The sequence below is a fragment of the Lissotriton helveticus genome, chromosome 3_1, assembly GCF_964261635.1.
Source record: "Lissotriton helveticus chromosome 3_1, aLisHel1.1, whole genome shotgun sequence".
NCBI lineage: Eukaryota > Metazoa > Chordata > Amphibia > Caudata > Salamandridae > Lissotriton > Lissotriton helveticus.
In genome coordinates this window covers 250,195,604-250,212,838 of record NC_136061.1, presented here as the reverse complement: position 1 = coordinate 250,212,838, position 17,235 = coordinate 250,195,604, and the positions used below count along the sequence as shown (strand labels likewise).

Below are 17,235 nucleotides of genomic sequence, written 5' to 3'. Positions count from 1 at the left end.
AGGCGCTTTGTGAGGAGATAAACTGACTTTGCCTATTGCCCGAGGACTCTGCTAACAGCTTGCCGGACCCGCTGCGCGGGATAAAGACTCCTGTCATATTAATTTGTACGAGAACGGCGAGGGCACAACAGGGCTGTGAGCGTTGATTGCACAGGGACTCCGTCTCCCAGGAGCCCCTGTCGGACACACCGTCTACACCTGATCCGCTCTGCCTGCCTGCCCCGCCCACCGCCCACGAAGGATTAAAGCCTGCCGCAGTTTGAAACTGGTTGCGCTTTGTGAGGAGATAAACTGACTTTGCCTATTGCCCGAGGACTCTGCTAACAGCTTGCGGGTCCCGCTTCGCGGGATAAAGACTCCGGTCATATTAATTTGTACGATAACGGCGAGGGCACAACAGGGCTGCGAGCGTTGATTGCACAGGGACTCCGTCTCCCAGGAGCCCCTATCGGACACACCGTCTACACCTGATCCGCTCTCCCTGCCTGCCTGCCCCGCCCACCGCCCACGAAGGATTAAAGCCTGCCGCAGCTTGAAACTGGTTGCGCTTTGTGAGGAGATAAACTGACTATGCCTATTGCCCGAGGACTCTGCTAACAGCTTGCCGGACCCGCTGCGCGGGTCCCGCTGCGCGGGATAAAGACTCCTGTCATATTAATTTGTACGAGAACGGCGAGGGCACAACAGGGCTGCGAGCGTTGATTGCACAGGGACTCCGTCTCCCAGGAGCCCCTGTCAGACACACCGTCTACACCTGATCCGCTCTCCCTGCCTGCCTGCCTGCCCCGCCTACCGCCCATTGCCCTCTTCCCCCTTCCTATATAGTAAGCGTTCTCTACCGCTGCGCGGGAGCGTCCCGGGAGAAGCCCGGGACAAGGGCGGGACCGTCTGCGGCCGTCAGATGCTGAAGTAGGCTGGGCTCTGTCCCTTTGACTTTTGTCGTATTTTATTCTGTTATTTTAGAATCAGTTTGTCATTTTCTTAAGAGTGCTATTGTATTGCTTTGTCTTTTGTACTGTGTTTTATAAATCTAATTAATTATGACGGCAAAAAAACTCCGCTCCGGTCGAGTATTAGTGGGGAGGTCAGGCTCTAAGACAAAATCGAATCCCCTATGGAATAAAATTAATTCCTCTCTGCAACTGAAAGGGCAATGTCAACTATTCAGTTCATGGGAAAGGGGAAAGGATAAAGTAGTGTTGGATGCCTCAAACTCTGATACTCTAGAGGGTAAAGTGTCTGAGGCAGTTTTTTCTCCTGTTAAGGATAATATCAACCTGATAGAAGTTCCTGTCTCGCTCCATCTTGGGAATTATTCCTCCGAGACAGTGGAGTAAATCTGATTTTTCTCTAGCCCAGCTAAAGCTCACCTCGTGCTCGGGCACTAATTTGAATACCATTCCTGTGAGCCCCCCGAGTGTTAGTGATAATCTAATTTCCAAATCTCTGTTTTCTTTGGAGTTTTTGTTATCAATTTTACGTTTATTGGAAAAATTCGTTGGAGGTTCTGATTGTGTCCTGGATACGGTAACCCAAATCCTAAGAGTGCTCTTACACAACCAAGGTGGGTCCGTTTCCGGGTATCATCTTGAGCCCGACAATTTATTGGTACACCCGAGTGAAGCTAAGAGGCTATCTAATGTAATAGAGACTTTAGATTCAGCCCAAACAGATCAACTCCTAATTCCTGAAGGAGGGATTGTAAATAAGCCTCCGACCATTCCAGTAGTTTCCAGCGTTGATAATGTATCTTCTGCTGGTGGCAATTGTATAGCTATCCTTGATGAAGAGATAGTATCTTTTGCTGCCTCTACTGATACGCAAAATTTAGAAGTTCCTTCCGTATTTCCTATATTTACCTCACATATAAAAAAAGATGAAGAGGCTCGCACTGATCTCCCAATTAATGGTGAAAAGGTAGTCACTATTAAGCATAAAAAGAATAGATTTAAAAAAAGGAAACCTGCTCGAAGGTTCTCTAAAAAAAGGCAGAGGAAACTCATCTTCGAAAATAATTTGGAGGCCTCGTTAGAAAAATCGTGCCTGAATGAGTTGCTTCTTAATTCACCCGATGACATAATTAATCCACCGACAGAGGTTCAAGCGATTATCACTACTGATTCCGTGGGACCTACGATCCAACTCCGACTCATTGAACCGCTATTACCAGTAAAAGTTCAATCGTCTACTCTTAACCTCTTGGCTGGGCCTTTTCAGGATTCGCCTTTAATTGCACCCTCCGCTTGTGTGTCTATTCGGGAGAAAGAAAATGTGGACACTGTTTTCTTAGATTTTATTCCTCTTTGATATTGACCTTATCTTAAGCAGATCGGCTCTTCTTAAATGCTTCCGTGAGATTGAAAGCTTAAAACTAATTCAAACCTCGGATTTGGATTTGGTACTTTTGCTGAATTCCACTCTAGGGAAAACTGCAAGGGTCAAATTTCATTCTAAATTAGTTCTGAACCACATCTTACATTGGGTAGAGGAATTGCAAATTAGAGGGATAGATGTTTCCCCATATTTTATGGAGGAACGGAGTGTTAAATTATCTACTAACCAACCAACAATCTGTGGTGTTAATCCGAATTCCTCAGATTGGACCTCAGTCAAAACCGAGGATTTAAAAATATGGGTATCTAAAAATGAACGTCAAGTTCTCTATAAAAATCCCCCTCCTCCTAAACAAGTTTTGACGGATGACAATTCTAAATGGAGTTGGTTGCCTGGCGTTCTTTCTAGTAAATTTACCCCTCTTCCTAAACCGCATCCGAGTCTTTAACACTGATTTGAAAATAATCTCTTGGAATATTGCAGGTTTTAAGAATAGCCAGGAAAAATTGTCATTCTTACTTTCCTTAGAAGCTGATATAATTTGTCTTCAGGAAACTTGGGTGGAAGGAAAATTAATGTTGGAAAAAGACTATTTGGTTTTTGATGGCAGCGCAATTCCCTCTAGGAGAGGTCACGCGAAGGGTGGAATAGCTTGCCTACATTCTAATAAAATTAATTGGAATCCCTCTTACTACCTAGACCCTAATAAATTGTTTCAGGCATTAACTTTGAAAAATCTGTTTAAAGATTGTCCAAATAAATTGCTCATTTTAATAAATATCTACATTCCCCCTGACACCCGATTTAATGATGGTTTAAAGTTGCTTTTTTCCTTTTTATCTAAATTTATGGATGTCTCTCCCGCTCCTTACATACTGTTACTAGGGGACCTCAACTGCAAGATCTCCAATTGTGTCCTTGATTTATTTAGAAATATTTATTTATTTTATTTTATTGAACTTGTATTGCGCACAGCTACCCGCAATGGGTTTCCCGGCGCCAGGGACAGACTAGAGAAGAAAACAAGCAGTAGCTGAGAGAAAAAAAACAGAACTGAAGAACTTAGAACAGAAAAGTCTTCAATTTTTTACGGAAAGCAAAAAGGCTAGTTTCTGTTTTTAGCGCCAACGGGAGAGCATTCCACATCTTGGGTCCTAGATATGCGAATGAACGGCCTCCCATTTTTGTCAGTCGGATCCTAGGAATCACAAGATTGCTGTTGTTGGATGACCTAAAGAGAGCGGCCAGGCTGATATGGCTGGGCAAGATTGAGCAGGTAGATGGGAGCAGAACCCTGACGAATCTTAAATAGGAAGCACAAAGTTTTAAAGACCACACGATCAGAAATTTTTAACCAATGAAGGTCACGCAGAGCTTGCATTGCGGACGTTCTCCGTGGAACATTGCGCAACAAGCGCGCAGCTGAGTTCTGTACAACCTGGAGTTTATTGATTGTGGCTTTATCTGCTCCTAAATAGAGCACATTGCCATAGTCGATACGAGACATCACAAGGGCCTGTACGACAGTTCTTCGAGTGGACTCAGGCAACATCCATATGATCTTCTGCAACCAGCGTAGAGTATTGAAACAGATTGCAGCGACCTTCGTTGCCTGCTGCCTCATCGAAAGTTTATCGTCAATCAGGACACCGAGGTTACGGGCAACAGGCACGGGGGTAGGCAGCGGACCCATATCACTGGGCCAGTGTCTAGAGCCCCACAGATCTTTATGTTTACCCAGTATGATCACCTCGGTCTTGTCTCCGTTGAGCTTTAGCAGATGCGCTTGCATCCAAGCTGCAACACGAGAAAGGCCAATTTTAAGGGCAGAAGTGTCCTGAGCCCTGCTGCTAGACAAAGAAAACACAATCTGCGTGTCGTCTGCATATGAGTATATAGACAGACCGGCGTCCTCTACGATAGAAGCAAGTGGTCTGATGTAAATATTGAACAACAAAGGGCTCAATATAGACCCTTGAGGGACGCCGTAAGCAGAGGAGTAAATCGCAGATTCAGCTTTGTTTGAGAAAACCTGAAAAGTGCGCTCATTAAGAAATGAGGCCACCCAGGCAAGCGCTGGTCCAGCAACACCAAGGGAGCAGAGAGACTCCAATAGGATGGAAAGGGACACGGTATCGAAAGCAGCGCTTAAATCAAGAAGAATAAGCGCAAATGTCTCACCGCTATCGATACCGTGTCGGAGTCGCTCAGTCACCCCAAGGAGTGCGGATTCGGTGGAATAATTAGCGCGAAAGCCTGATTGGGATGGATGGAGATATCCCACGTTTTCAACAAACTCATAGAGCTGAGTGTTAACATGACGCTCCAATATTTTGGAACAGGCTGGCAGCAGGGATATAGGCCTGAAGTTAGCAAGATTTGTGATGTCAGCACCTGATTTTTTAAGCAGGGGAACGACCATGGCATGTTTCCAGTCCTGTTCTACCCGAGATTCAGTGAGAGAGATGTTAAGTAGCCTCATTAGGAATCGCCGTGGTTCAAGGTCAAGTTGTTTCAGTATCTTCATAGGGACAGGGTCCCTCGGAGAACCTGACCTGATGCTTTTTAGGCAAGACAGGAAGGAGGAGTCATCAAATAATGTCCAGTTGTGAATGAACTCAGTGGGGGAGACGAAAGCATTGCAGGAAGAGCTGGGAAGAATCTCTCCATATTCCTCAAGCTCAGTTTCCAATGAATATTAAATCTAATAAAAGAGGTAAACTAATCTTGGAAGGTCTTTCTAAGGTGGATTGTCTAATAATAAATGGTAGACTTCCCTCTGATACCCCTGCAGCTTTCACACATAAATCTAAAAATGGAGATTCAATCATTGATTATGTAGTGGCAGATTATTCCTTTTTCCCTCTCATGAAGGATGTTCTGGTTGTTAACTCTGATCTAAGCGACCACAAGGTATTGATTGTTACAGCTACTCTCAGGCCTCCCCCATCGGATTCCTGGCACTTAGATAGTGATTTGGTGAACTTTGGTGCCAGATCAGGGAAATGTTACTGGAATTCTCGGGCTTTTGAAGGTTTGTTGAGTACTTTACTCTCTACAATTGAGAATTTGTCCCAATGGGATGGGGGGGGGGGAACTTCTATGTTTTGCAGATTTTCTAAAATTGGTAACCTCAATATCAAGGAAAGTCCCTTCCATTAAAAAATCAACAGTATTCCCGGAATCTCTTCGGAAATTAAATATTGAAATAAATAAATTGATTAGGGGTCAATACTTATCATTTAATCAGGAAAGGCACCACAAATTAACATTGTTAAAAAGAAGGAGATCAAGGTTGAGGGCTAGATTGAAAAGAGACAAGGACGACTCCCTATGGATCAAACTCCGGGAGTCATCTTATAAGGGTCAAGCCAGGTTATTCTGGTCACTAATTGGCAAAGGTTGTGGCACTAGATCCTGTCCCACGCCAATTGCCATTGACGAGCAGATCTGGGTTCATTATATTGAGCATTTATACAGCAGTAATGACCTGCAACGGGATAATATCATCAATTTTGAGGACACCTTCCCATATGACCCTCCGGCCGAAAAAGACATTGAATTAGCCATCAAGAGTATGCGCTCTTCTGGCGCAATGGGTCCGGACGAGGTCCCCATTTCTGTCCTAAAACAACAGAGTAAATTATGGAGTAAAATTCTTCATCCTGTGTTTAGGTATTGCTTTTTTAGTGGTTCCGTCCCCTCATCTTGGAAGGGGAGCATTTTGGTTCCGTTATTCAAAAAAGGGGACAGAGTCCTTCCTCAAAATATCGACAAATCGCTCTCCTAGATGCCATTGGCAAGGTCTTTGCAAAATGTCTCCTTAACCTAATTAACGATTGGGTGTCTAGGGCTGAGATTTTGCCTTTTGAACAAACAGGTTTTAGACAAAAGCACGGTACCTTAGATAATTTGACCGCACTCCAGGTTATAACGGAGAAATATGTTAAAGTTCGTGGAGGGCGAGTTTATGGCGCCTTTATTGACTTCTCCACAGCTTTTGATAAAGTGGACAGAACATTGCTGTGGGGAAAGTTATTTGATTTAGGGATGCCACTCTTTCTTATTAGATTAGTTCACGCCCTGCACTCGGATACTTGGTGCAGAGTGTTGGTGGGTGGGGAAAGAGGACTATCCAGAATTATTCCCACAGCGAACGGGTTAAAGCAGGGTTGCCTATTGGCTCCTCTGCTGTTTTCCCTTTACATAGCTGACTTACCCCAGGTTCTCTCTGCAAGTACAGGTATTGCTCCGATCCTGGGGGGTTCCCCAATTGTGTGTCTGATGTATGCTGATGACATTTTGATCCTTGACCTAACGCCTAAAGGGCTGAATAATCGTCTGCATGCCTTACACAAGTTTGCAGAAAAGCATTACCTATTGATAAATACTGCTAAAAGTAAAGTGATGTGTATGTCTGGTAGGAAGAAACCTAAATTTGCGAATTTTTTTTGGACAGTGGGGGGCCAAAAATTGGAAACTGTGAAATCTTATACCTTTCTTGGCAAAATTGTTATGAGCAATTTAAGTGAAAAAGCTCACATAGCTTACAACACCCGGAAAGCTATTGTTCAGGGCAAGAGCTTGGTGTCCTTATATAAGGCCACAGGCAGAAGGCATTTTTCGATTCTGCTGGATGTATATCGAGCAAAAATCTCTGCTTCCTTACTCTATGGAATAGAGTTAATTGATATAAAAAGCTGGAGTTTTTTTAACTCCTCTGAAGGAAAAGTTTTACGTAGCCTTTTATCTGTCAACACAGCGAGTTCAACAGCTGCCCTCAGACAGGAATTTGGCTTACGTAGTAGCTGGGTTGAAGGTCTAGCGGGGAATGTGCGCTGGGTTTTTAGCCTAGCAATGAGTGAGCCAGGCACGTTAAGACATTTAATAAAAAATGAATTGCTGGGAAACTTTAATGATTATTCTGTAATTATAAATTTGTTTAGATACGTAGTGAGTCAATTACAATTAGATAAAGCTGTTTTATTTTCTTTATCGCCATATCAGTTAAAAACCCTTTTGAAATCTACTTCTTGGGAACTAGGGTTTAGACTGGATAGAGAGCTCCCTCCGTACTTTGAAAAAGGGCATTACTCCAGCTATTGACTCCTGTTTGATGAGGAAAGCACAACCTTATGCTCACTGGAACATCCCTCATGGTGTCAGGCGTTTAATGTTTTTAGTAAGACAGGATTTACTTCCTTTGAAATTGCTCTTATCAAGATGGCATGGCTCATCAGCCGTTTGTGACCTCTGTCACATGAAAGTTCAAGACTTGCTGCATGTTATCTTCGTTTGCCCAGCTTTAATGTCGTTCAGGCGTGAATGGCTAAGACCCATCTGTCTGCAATTAAATATCTTGTCGGCCTCTGATTTCACTTTTGCCATGAATAATCCCCCTAATGAAATGTTTTGTTTCAAATTGTACAATTTTTTTTAATGTTTTTTTAATTTGTATTAGGTGGTAATTCAGAGATCTTGACTTATCCTGTATATCTGATGATATTCATGTTTTATTATGTACTTTTTTATTCTTACTCATGATCTTTTTGAATGTATATCATGTCTTTTTATGTGGATCTCATGGGAGTTCCGAATCATAAATAAATAAAACTGAAAACTGACTAAAAGGAGGAAATGGAAGATGGACATATTGTCCATAGAATGCGATGGTTAATGTATCTTTTACTTTGTACAGTTCTTTCCCTATTTGCTTATACCACCAATACCAATAAGACCTTAATGTAAAGCACAAAAAAACCTTAAAAAGCACATTTATAATACAACTGAGATTACCTTTCAATAACTCGGGGTTGCCTTAAATTAATAAAAAACCTTACTGTGTTAAGTAGTCAAAAACTGGTTAAGAAATTAAATTGTCCGTTGGACTAATCATATGATTTGTTTCAAAAAGACAAAAATTATCAGTAGGCCTTGTAACACAGGAATATTATCAGGGATGGACTAGCCAAAAATAAGCTTCTGGCTAGCATCCCAACCTCTGAAGATGATGAATAGTACACTAGTATTCCCTTCAGAACTGCCCATAAAACACATGAGGAAAGATGGGCTGTATATTGAACTGTTTAACTTTATTAAGAAAGTCTCGATGCAGAACTCTCCTGCAAATTCTCTGGCTTACCAGCAGTAATGGAACATGAGGCTGGCTTTAGACTTATTTCTAGAACGTGTTTTAAGCTCTTAGTCCAGCCCTTTTCCTATAACTTACCACATGACAGCATCAAGGCAATGCTAGGTAATGTCCATTAATAGCCCCCACTTAACTCTTCACCTCCTACACGTGTGTTTCTTTGGAAGGAAACCTCATTATGCTTCATTATTCTACACAATTACAGATTAGACTCCAGGTTACATAGACTAAACCTTTGACAGAGACTGATTAAAAGAATCTTCCTGTGAGTTGTTGTTGCACCAGCCCTACATTCTTCTTTTCAATTCTTTCTGTTCCACAGGGCATGGTTTCCATTCGTCCTTTCCCTGGTGATCTGCCAACAAGCAGATCTTTTACCACTAGAGCAAACATGGTGTATCCCATTCTCAAATGTTCAGCATAAAACATTCAATTATAACAAAAAAGAGGAATTGCAACGCACCTGGATATGCTGCTGTGATTTAAAATTACAGTGATTGAAATAAAGGACAGATAACGCCTTGTTCAAAACAATTTATTTTATTTTTTGTCAGACAAACACATTGATTTCTGGACCACAGTAGAGGATGGAAACCTTTCACAAACTTATTTATTTGAAAATACAAATATAAAATTATACTTTCCACATCTATGATGTGAGAGACCCCCATCCACATAGTAATTTACAATAAGGCTTTAGAAAGCCATACACAAAGACCTGAAAGATGCTTGATATATATATATATAGATACATATATATGTATATATTTAAAAAAAATAGTCACTACCAAAGTTCTCATCAGTTCATACTAAAGTATAAAAGTAAGGGCTAGGTCTGCCACAGTGCCATTGATAGTTTTATATTCTTCATAGTGAGATACACAGAACCATCCTGAAATGCTTTGACCTGCATCCTCTTCTTCACGGAGGGAGGGTAGAGCCCACACAATATATATATATAGTGAGATTAAGGATTCTAGGCCGCTACCAATCAAAATGAGACACACAGATCCCACACTTGGTGCTATGTACAGTATACAGGTATCATGGGCAATGCCCATTTACCTTTGTTCTACCCTGTTGATCGGAAAAATAATGAAATTCAGCCGAAAGACAATACATTCTGATTAATCTGCAACACGCGGACTGCTCACTTGGAAAAACAACTTTTTGTGATTTTGTTTTTTGGTAAAACTTATTACAGTATATTGAAGTATTGCTTTAACTTAGAATCGCTTTGTGTAGTGTTCACATGTTTAAATGGTTGGATTCTGTACATGTATGAAGCGCCACAATGTTATGCATGTCAGGACTGTATGAAAATTGCCAGTGTGTCATCAGAATCTCTCTACAAACCCTGTGCCAACATCCACTAACATAATAAGTTTGCTTCTGCAACATATTCAAGGGGGGCAGAGGGGAACCACCCTCTAAAACTTCCAACCAAAACTATTTATTTTTTATTAACACAGAGTACATTAAAGATAGATACAAGTTAGTGTTTTTTTGTAAACAACTTTGCACAGTAAATATATATATACACAATACATAAACCATGGATGACCTTCAGTAAAAACGTAGTTAACTAATATTGCTTTATTACTGATTATGTTGCATTTGTAAATTGCAAAACAATTCAAAAAAAGGTGCTTGTTGTTTGTGGCTAAGTCCCTAGCCCTCATTCACCCTAAACAGCAAAATGGTGTTGTTTTCTAGCTGGAAAACAGAATAGAATATAACAAACAAACCAAACAAACAGAGAATAAAATCAAAGTTTGGAACACCTTTCAGGTCATTATTACTAAGAATTAACCCATGATTTACCTAGTCTAGCAAGATGTGTAACATTCATCAGCTGTAAAATGCTGTACAACGAGAAATAAATTTACAGCAACCGAGCCATGCTACCTTAAAGTCCAAGCTACAAGTTAAAATAAAAGCAAATGAACAATATGAAATCGAGGAAACAAAAGACAGCTCACACTTCATTTTAATCAAGTCAAGTGGTTACAGCTTGCTTTGGCTTTTTTCCTTTCATTCAAGGCAGGAGGGCTTTAAGCGATCCACCTTGCGCATAATATTTTAATTGCCAAGGCAAATATTATTCTGATATTGCCCCTAGCAACGTTTTACTTAAGAATACAGCCCCACAAGAGCAGGGATAGTGTTTAACAGGAGCATGCCATACCTAAGAATTTCTGTAGTAATTAATAGTCCTAGGATACAGGAAAATTATAGATTTATCATGCAATGTCTATTAGCTCTTTAAAAATGTTTTATGTTGTGGAAAAGCAGCCACAAAAGGAATACCATGATAAGTAACAGAAATATGAGAAACCTATACTCTTCAAATTAATTTTAAAGACCAATGATAGAATACAGGTAGAGGACAAAGCAATTCTTGCTGAACAAGTCTTACATATTGCATTAAAAGAGTACATGTAAACTTTTAAGCATGACCTCCAACTCAAGATAAAGCACTGGACTGGAAGAAATACGAGTCAACAGATGTTAAGTAATACATCTGCATACATTACAAAAAGTTAATTTTGGTCAGTGTAGGCCTTAATACTATATTACAATATAGTGTAGATTGCCAAGGAATAAACCTCCACTGGATAAAACTGTAAGCCAGTTTATCACAGATGTCAAAATAATAATGAAAAAAGTAGTGATATATGTCATTATGTGGCTGTAAAGAACAAGGATGACGAGTATACAGTTATTTTTAGTACTTGGGACTGAAAGGTGTACTGGCTAGAATATCTTTAGTATACCCAATCGGTAACAAACCTTATATGGGTGTGCTTTAATGCTCAGGTATGGCACTTTTCTGCTCTTACCATTGACGTTGATTAAAAATAAATGTGTATCTGGAGCTTTTGTGCTAAAATAATTTACAAAATTGTTAGTGATGGACTTCTAGATGAGTGGGGGACTAAAGTGAACCTTAGTCTAGGTAGCCACATCAAAAACATGCCAGGTTCCACAATATTTGTGCTATGGGCCACTGGGACTTTTCAAAAGGTATATAAACATCTAAAACATATTCACACAAATTATCAGTTTCTTCTGAGCATTCTTAAAAAAATATTTTATCTCTTAGTAAAATCATTTTGATATACCATGCCTCCCTCTTTTAAAAAATAAATTAAAAAAATCCAGTTTTGCATATCTAGCATTAGCATTTAAGGTAGTATGGCACACCCCTTTTTAAAGTCAAGGGTGGGGTTTTACAAAATGCCTTTAAAGTTTGCCAGCATTTTAACATTGTGAGACCTTTGGTTAGTTGAAACCACATCAGATCAACAAAATAAAATATATAGATATATATATAAAAAAAAAGAAAGAAAAAAAACTGCCCCAAAAAGTTTTAGCATTTTTCTTAAATAAGAGAAAGTTCTATCCTTACTGGTCCTAAATCTGAATAACTATATCTATGTTTAAACCTTAATTACAATACACCTACCAATATATACTAGAAGAGAAAGAGAAAAATAAGTCAGTACACTAGCATCAGGACAGCACGCTTACAAATAGCTGTTCTATACACTATTAAGATACATTAATGAGCAACAAAGAATATTCTATGAGGTGACAGGGAATGAAATAAAACAGTGAAATTACAGTACATCAACATTGACAAAATATTCATATAAAAATCCCCTGCTTTCAATATTGAATTTCAAGGAATTTTATTAATTTTTATTTTTTTATTTTTTTTCTGAAAGAACCATTTCATTGTATTTACTTATTTCTTGATCAAGTTTTTCATCTTTAAAAAGCGTCCAGCATTTTGCGTAACCTGGTTGTTCTTTAAAAATAACACAACAAGAAACTCAACAAAAGTAAAACCTAAAAAGTCTTCTAAAAGACTTCGGAGACGAAAGCATGATTTCCAAAAATTATAAAAGGTTTTACTTTTCCGTTAGCATTAAGTTGCTTTTGTCAAGATTCTTGCTCTCATCAAATTTGAGTGTCTACATTAAGTCTACCTGTCAGAATACATTTAAAATTATTGGAGTGCAGAAGCGGTCATTTCATTTCGCATTCAGTGTCAAACTGGCTGTACCTAAAGTACCAAGTTTATAAACAAAATGTTTTTTTTTTTAAATATTAATACAACTTGGCATAATTATGTTAAAAATAACAGACAAAACAAATCCACACTACATTATGTTCTTAATGCCACCTACACCAAGTCGTCTATTTCACGGTCAAAGGATTAGATACCCATATTTAAAAAATATATATATCCTTCATAAGTTTCCCCATTAGAGGACCATATATATAACAGCCAAATATTAAACATGTGCAAACAGGAAATTGTCAGGTTTCCCTACCAGTCACAGTGCAATGATGTTTTATATGTTTAACATTATGTTTACATCTACAATAAATTAATCTTTCATCGCCTCTATGATATCTGTAGCACTGAGGTATTCAAAAAAATGGATTTACTTTTCATTTTCCTAGTTTGTTAATGTAGGAAATGATGGTTCTAGGTAAATGCAAGCTTCAAAATGCCTTCCTAAATGGCATGTCCGGGACTGAGCATAATGCCAGGGAGCTGGTCTCCAGAAAAGGTTTGAGGACAAACCGAGCAGCTGAAATGACTGGACAAATAAATTGTTCTAATTTAAAATAATGTTGCGTCTCAAATGTTAAATATTTAAATATTTTTTTTTAAAATCTGTCTGGGAAAAGCAGTTTTTCTTTCATACTTAAAATAATTTAAAAAATATAACTAGACTTTTAAGCTATGCACACGTGATTTAAACTAGATAATTATGCTGGTATGACGCTAGTACAGTTATCAGGTCAATAACTTCTACAGAGCAAGCTAAACAGTGTTAATCTAAGAAATGAGGAAGCCTTCAGCAGTTGCCCATGGACTGCAAATGTTTCAAGTTTTGACATTTTCTTCCATGTAGTATACACACCTGCCTTAGGCCATACCCACACCAAAAATATTTTTCTTTCATAATAGTTTACATGGAGTTGATGGAATATTATTTACAGTATATTTTCAGAATTCACAATTTTCAAAAAACCTTATATCACCTCTTTCAACAAAAAAAGCACTTATAGAAAAAAGGACTTCAAAAAAACATTGCAGTCCTTACCTTATTGCCGAAAATAGATATAATCAAGTTGACAGACATTGCAAAACAAAAAGAATTGCTAAATATATTATGTTAGTAAGCTACTCAGACATATCGAACAATTCAAAATAGAAACCTTACTCCAGCATATTTCCCACCTCCCTCCTTTGTAACATTTCTCTTCATCTGAATCGGTGTGTGCTAAATTTCCACCTGAAATGTTGTACATGTATGAATCATTTAAGTTTCATAAAGTGTACCAAAGATTGCAAGTATTGTTACTGTTTAAGCCTACATACACATACAAAGAAACAAAAAAATAATAGGAAAAACTAAACCGCTAACATCAATATTATGATAAACTTAAACGTTATGCACAACAGAGCAAATGAAACAGGATAACAATGTCAAAGTTTACCCTCCTCCACCCCCAATCTCCAAAAAATGCAATTCCAACCAGTTGAATGACAGGAAGGGCTTGAGTGTTACTTGAGAACGATAATAGAAATTAAGTCATGAATAACATTAACAATTTTAAAAGCCATTGTTTATATAGCACAGCAAGTTCATGAGATGATTTGGGGAGAACAATCGGAGTCCATACAGTGCCACCTCCAGTTCGTTGTGTAGATTTTATCGGTGATGATGTGATCGCAGGATGACCAGATCGTCTAAACAATGGGACCACTCAAAAACTTCACGCAGTCTTGCTCAGAGATCCAACAATTCTCTAGGAGAGGGATAAAAATTAAACAATATGAAAAAGGTAAATGTGCAATTTAAGTACTTTATTAAAGAATCATTACATCTCCCAGACACAAAAGATCACAGGCTGTCAAGTAAATATGGAGCAGTCATTTAATTTCTAGCAATTTTGTGCTTACTAAATGATTAGAATGTTTTGAACACAATTTTACATGTGTTCATGCTTTTTTTATGTCTCGCTTAAGCAGCTCGCATGCGCTGCATAGGAGAGAGACCTTTAGCCATTGGCACAGCTTTGGGGGCAAAAACTTGCACGCGTTGCATTGCTTGCAAGGGCAATGCGTGCATGTCTGGCGATTCCCATGCGGGAGCACGCGGCGCCATATGGTGCACTCATCGAGCCTTGCTGCACGCTCCCGCAAGGGAATCGCGCAGGCCCCCTCCCCCTGCTGCCGCGCGCTTGTGCTGATGATTCACAGCTTGCGACCTTTCAAGAATGCACTTTGGTCACCGTACCTGCTATGCTGCAACTTGCTTAGCATTTCTGCAATATACTCTTAAAAGTGTACCACAAAGGCCAAGCTGTCACTTAAGGCAGCAGTTTCAGATACAATTAGAGGTGGGGCCTGTTACTTGGTTTTCATGAGAAGAAAGCGGCGAGCGTTACCCAGTCGCTAAGGTATTCCACAGTCCCTGCCCTCAGCCCACGCTCCTACAAGTGTCCTGTGGCGGTCATTAATTCCTAGGGAGTGAGGCGTTATCCTTTTAATTAAGGAGCAAGAAAACGAGGAAACCGCTGAAGCGTTCCACTGAGGGCCGGGGCTGGAGCAGGGATGCGGCAATGCTGGACTAAATGTATTTTTCTAGCTTTAAAACTCCCAAGTGGGGTCACCTGGAGCTCCCAGCCCCTCACATCAAACATCCCCTGGACCTACAACTTATTGTGAGCCGGATGATGTATATGTGTGTGTGTGTGTGTGTGTGTGTGTGTGTGCGTGTGCGCGCGTGTGTGTGTGGGGGGGTGGGTGTCGTCCAATGTGAGCTTTCACAGAGTCTGAAAGGGGTGTGTTTGTGGGGAAGAAGGAACCCTGTTACCCGGGAGATGGGTATCTTATAGCACAGTCCTAGCGTGTCATTAGGCAGATGAAAGGCTGAGTCTAATTACGTAGATAAGAGGAGTGGGCTGTGGGGAGGAAATTGGGTGTCAATTCACACCACAAACAACCAGACACAAAGAGCATTGTTGGAGCCTGGCAGGCCCCAAGAACACAGGTGTAGGGGGTGGGGCAGAAGGTACAGTCCTAGAGGGTCACTATGCTGAGTTGCCTTTGATCATTTTTAATATATCTATCGAATGGGTGGAATGTTGACGTTTTTGTTCAAAGACGTGTACAGCAGCACTTTTGCCATATTAACCCGTTTACCGCGGCAGTTATTTCGGGGTAGTGCGGGCGTTCTAAGGAGTGGGCGGGCCACGTCGGCCATTCGCAGCACCAGCCAGGTAGTGCTCGCGACTGCCAACGGGAGCACGGAAGGGGTTAAGGTGGCACTAATAAACTGGTTCAGCTATCTCTTCTAAAATGGTTCTGCTTGTGGTCATTACGTTTTTTATAATTACAAATGTGCATGTATACGTAGATTTACAGTGAGAACCTTGCTGGACAACAATTGTTGTGCATAATTAAAATTGTTGCACATTTAGAAATGGATTTTCACATATAGACAACATTTTTAGGCACAGGGCTATTAAGAGGGCCTGTTCACAAAGGCAGATTGGAGTATGTAAATCTGTACGTCTGTAGTTTTTGTTTTTTTGTTTTACAAATTCTGCCATACCTTTGTGAATTGGCCTCAAAACATCTAAACAGGCATTTAACGAGAACAGTAAGGGAAATATACGTGGCCCATGTTTTGCCCTTGTATAACCGATCAGTAAAAGTGCAAAGCAACAGTGGAGTAACAATAGCTTGTGTGTGTGTGGGGATTAGCACTTATTGTAACAATGATGATAATGCTCTAGGTACTAATAATATGTGCATAGCGCTTGCTATCCGGATTTCACAGCGCTATACAAATACCAGGCTAGTATTAGGTTAATCTAATATGGGATTCCGTTTGAAGACGGAAGTAAACTCCTCTATTCGGCAAGAAGTTAATGATTACACTCCAGCTCTAAAAAAAACACCTTTCCAGTCCTGTACACTCGAAGGGGAGCCCACTAGGCAAGTACTTGGTACATTGGGTAATATTCTGTGCACATACTTTCTTATACGCATCAATACCACTAGGCATGTTTGGCGGCAGATTTCAGCAGCTCCTATTAAGAAGACCCTATTATAGTCGGGCTTAAAACTGTTACATGTTCATTACGAACTCAAATTAATCTCGAAGTGCACAATTGTGCTCATTTCCTAGGTCGTGAGAGTGTAACATGATGAGTTGCCCCTGATATATACAGCTCCATTTTCCACGAACGGCTTTAAGGAGATTCATAGTTTGCTGCGTGATATAAGCGACTCATTATAAATGTGATATTGATTTGAATTCTCTCGGGGGTGGGCGGTCAAATCATTATTACTACACCCAGTAAGAACCATGGGGATTTTCGGAGATTAAATAAAAAGAGCTTTTAAAAACTCACAGAATTTTAAAAGATTAGGTTCTGCACGAATCTCGATGAGAGGTAAATTGTTCCAGGCTTTCATGCAACCTGAAAATAGCACAAAGAGCTCCACAACAGGTGCTTTAACCCACAGTGCTTTCTTACTGGCACTGGATCCTGTCACTCGCAGGGTCTCACACACGTCCTAATTTGAGAAAGTGTATTAAACTGCTGTGATATCTTACTGGGACTGAAACCTGAGGGCCAAACTCAAGCTCACAGCCACGCTACCCCCTATGCAGAAAATGCATATATCAACTGAGCTATTTTACTGTGAT

At 40.0% G+C, this 17,235-nt stretch overlaps 1 protein-coding gene across 11 annotated transcripts in view; it reads right to left on the bottom strand.

The window, feature by feature from the left end:
- The window catches only part of MSI2 (musashi RNA binding protein 2), a 1,965,164-nt gene that overhangs the window by 108,260 nt on the left and 1,839,669 nt on the right, over positions 1 to 17,235 (bottom strand). For 10 of the 11 annotated variants that reach the window (XM_078679727.1, XM_078679728.1, XM_078679732.1 and 7 more), the window contains one exon: positions 9,007 to 14,320. The exons of the other annotated variant lie outside the window; for it this stretch is intronic. Coding sequence is in view for 2 of the 10 variants with exons in the window: in XM_078679731.1 (XP_078535857.1) it covers positions 14,262 to 14,320 (59 nt within the window). In the remaining 8 variants the exon portion in view is untranslated. Of the gene's footprint in view, positions 1 to 9,006; positions 14,321 to 17,235 lie in introns of those variants that run through there. 11 annotated transcript variants of the gene reach the window in all.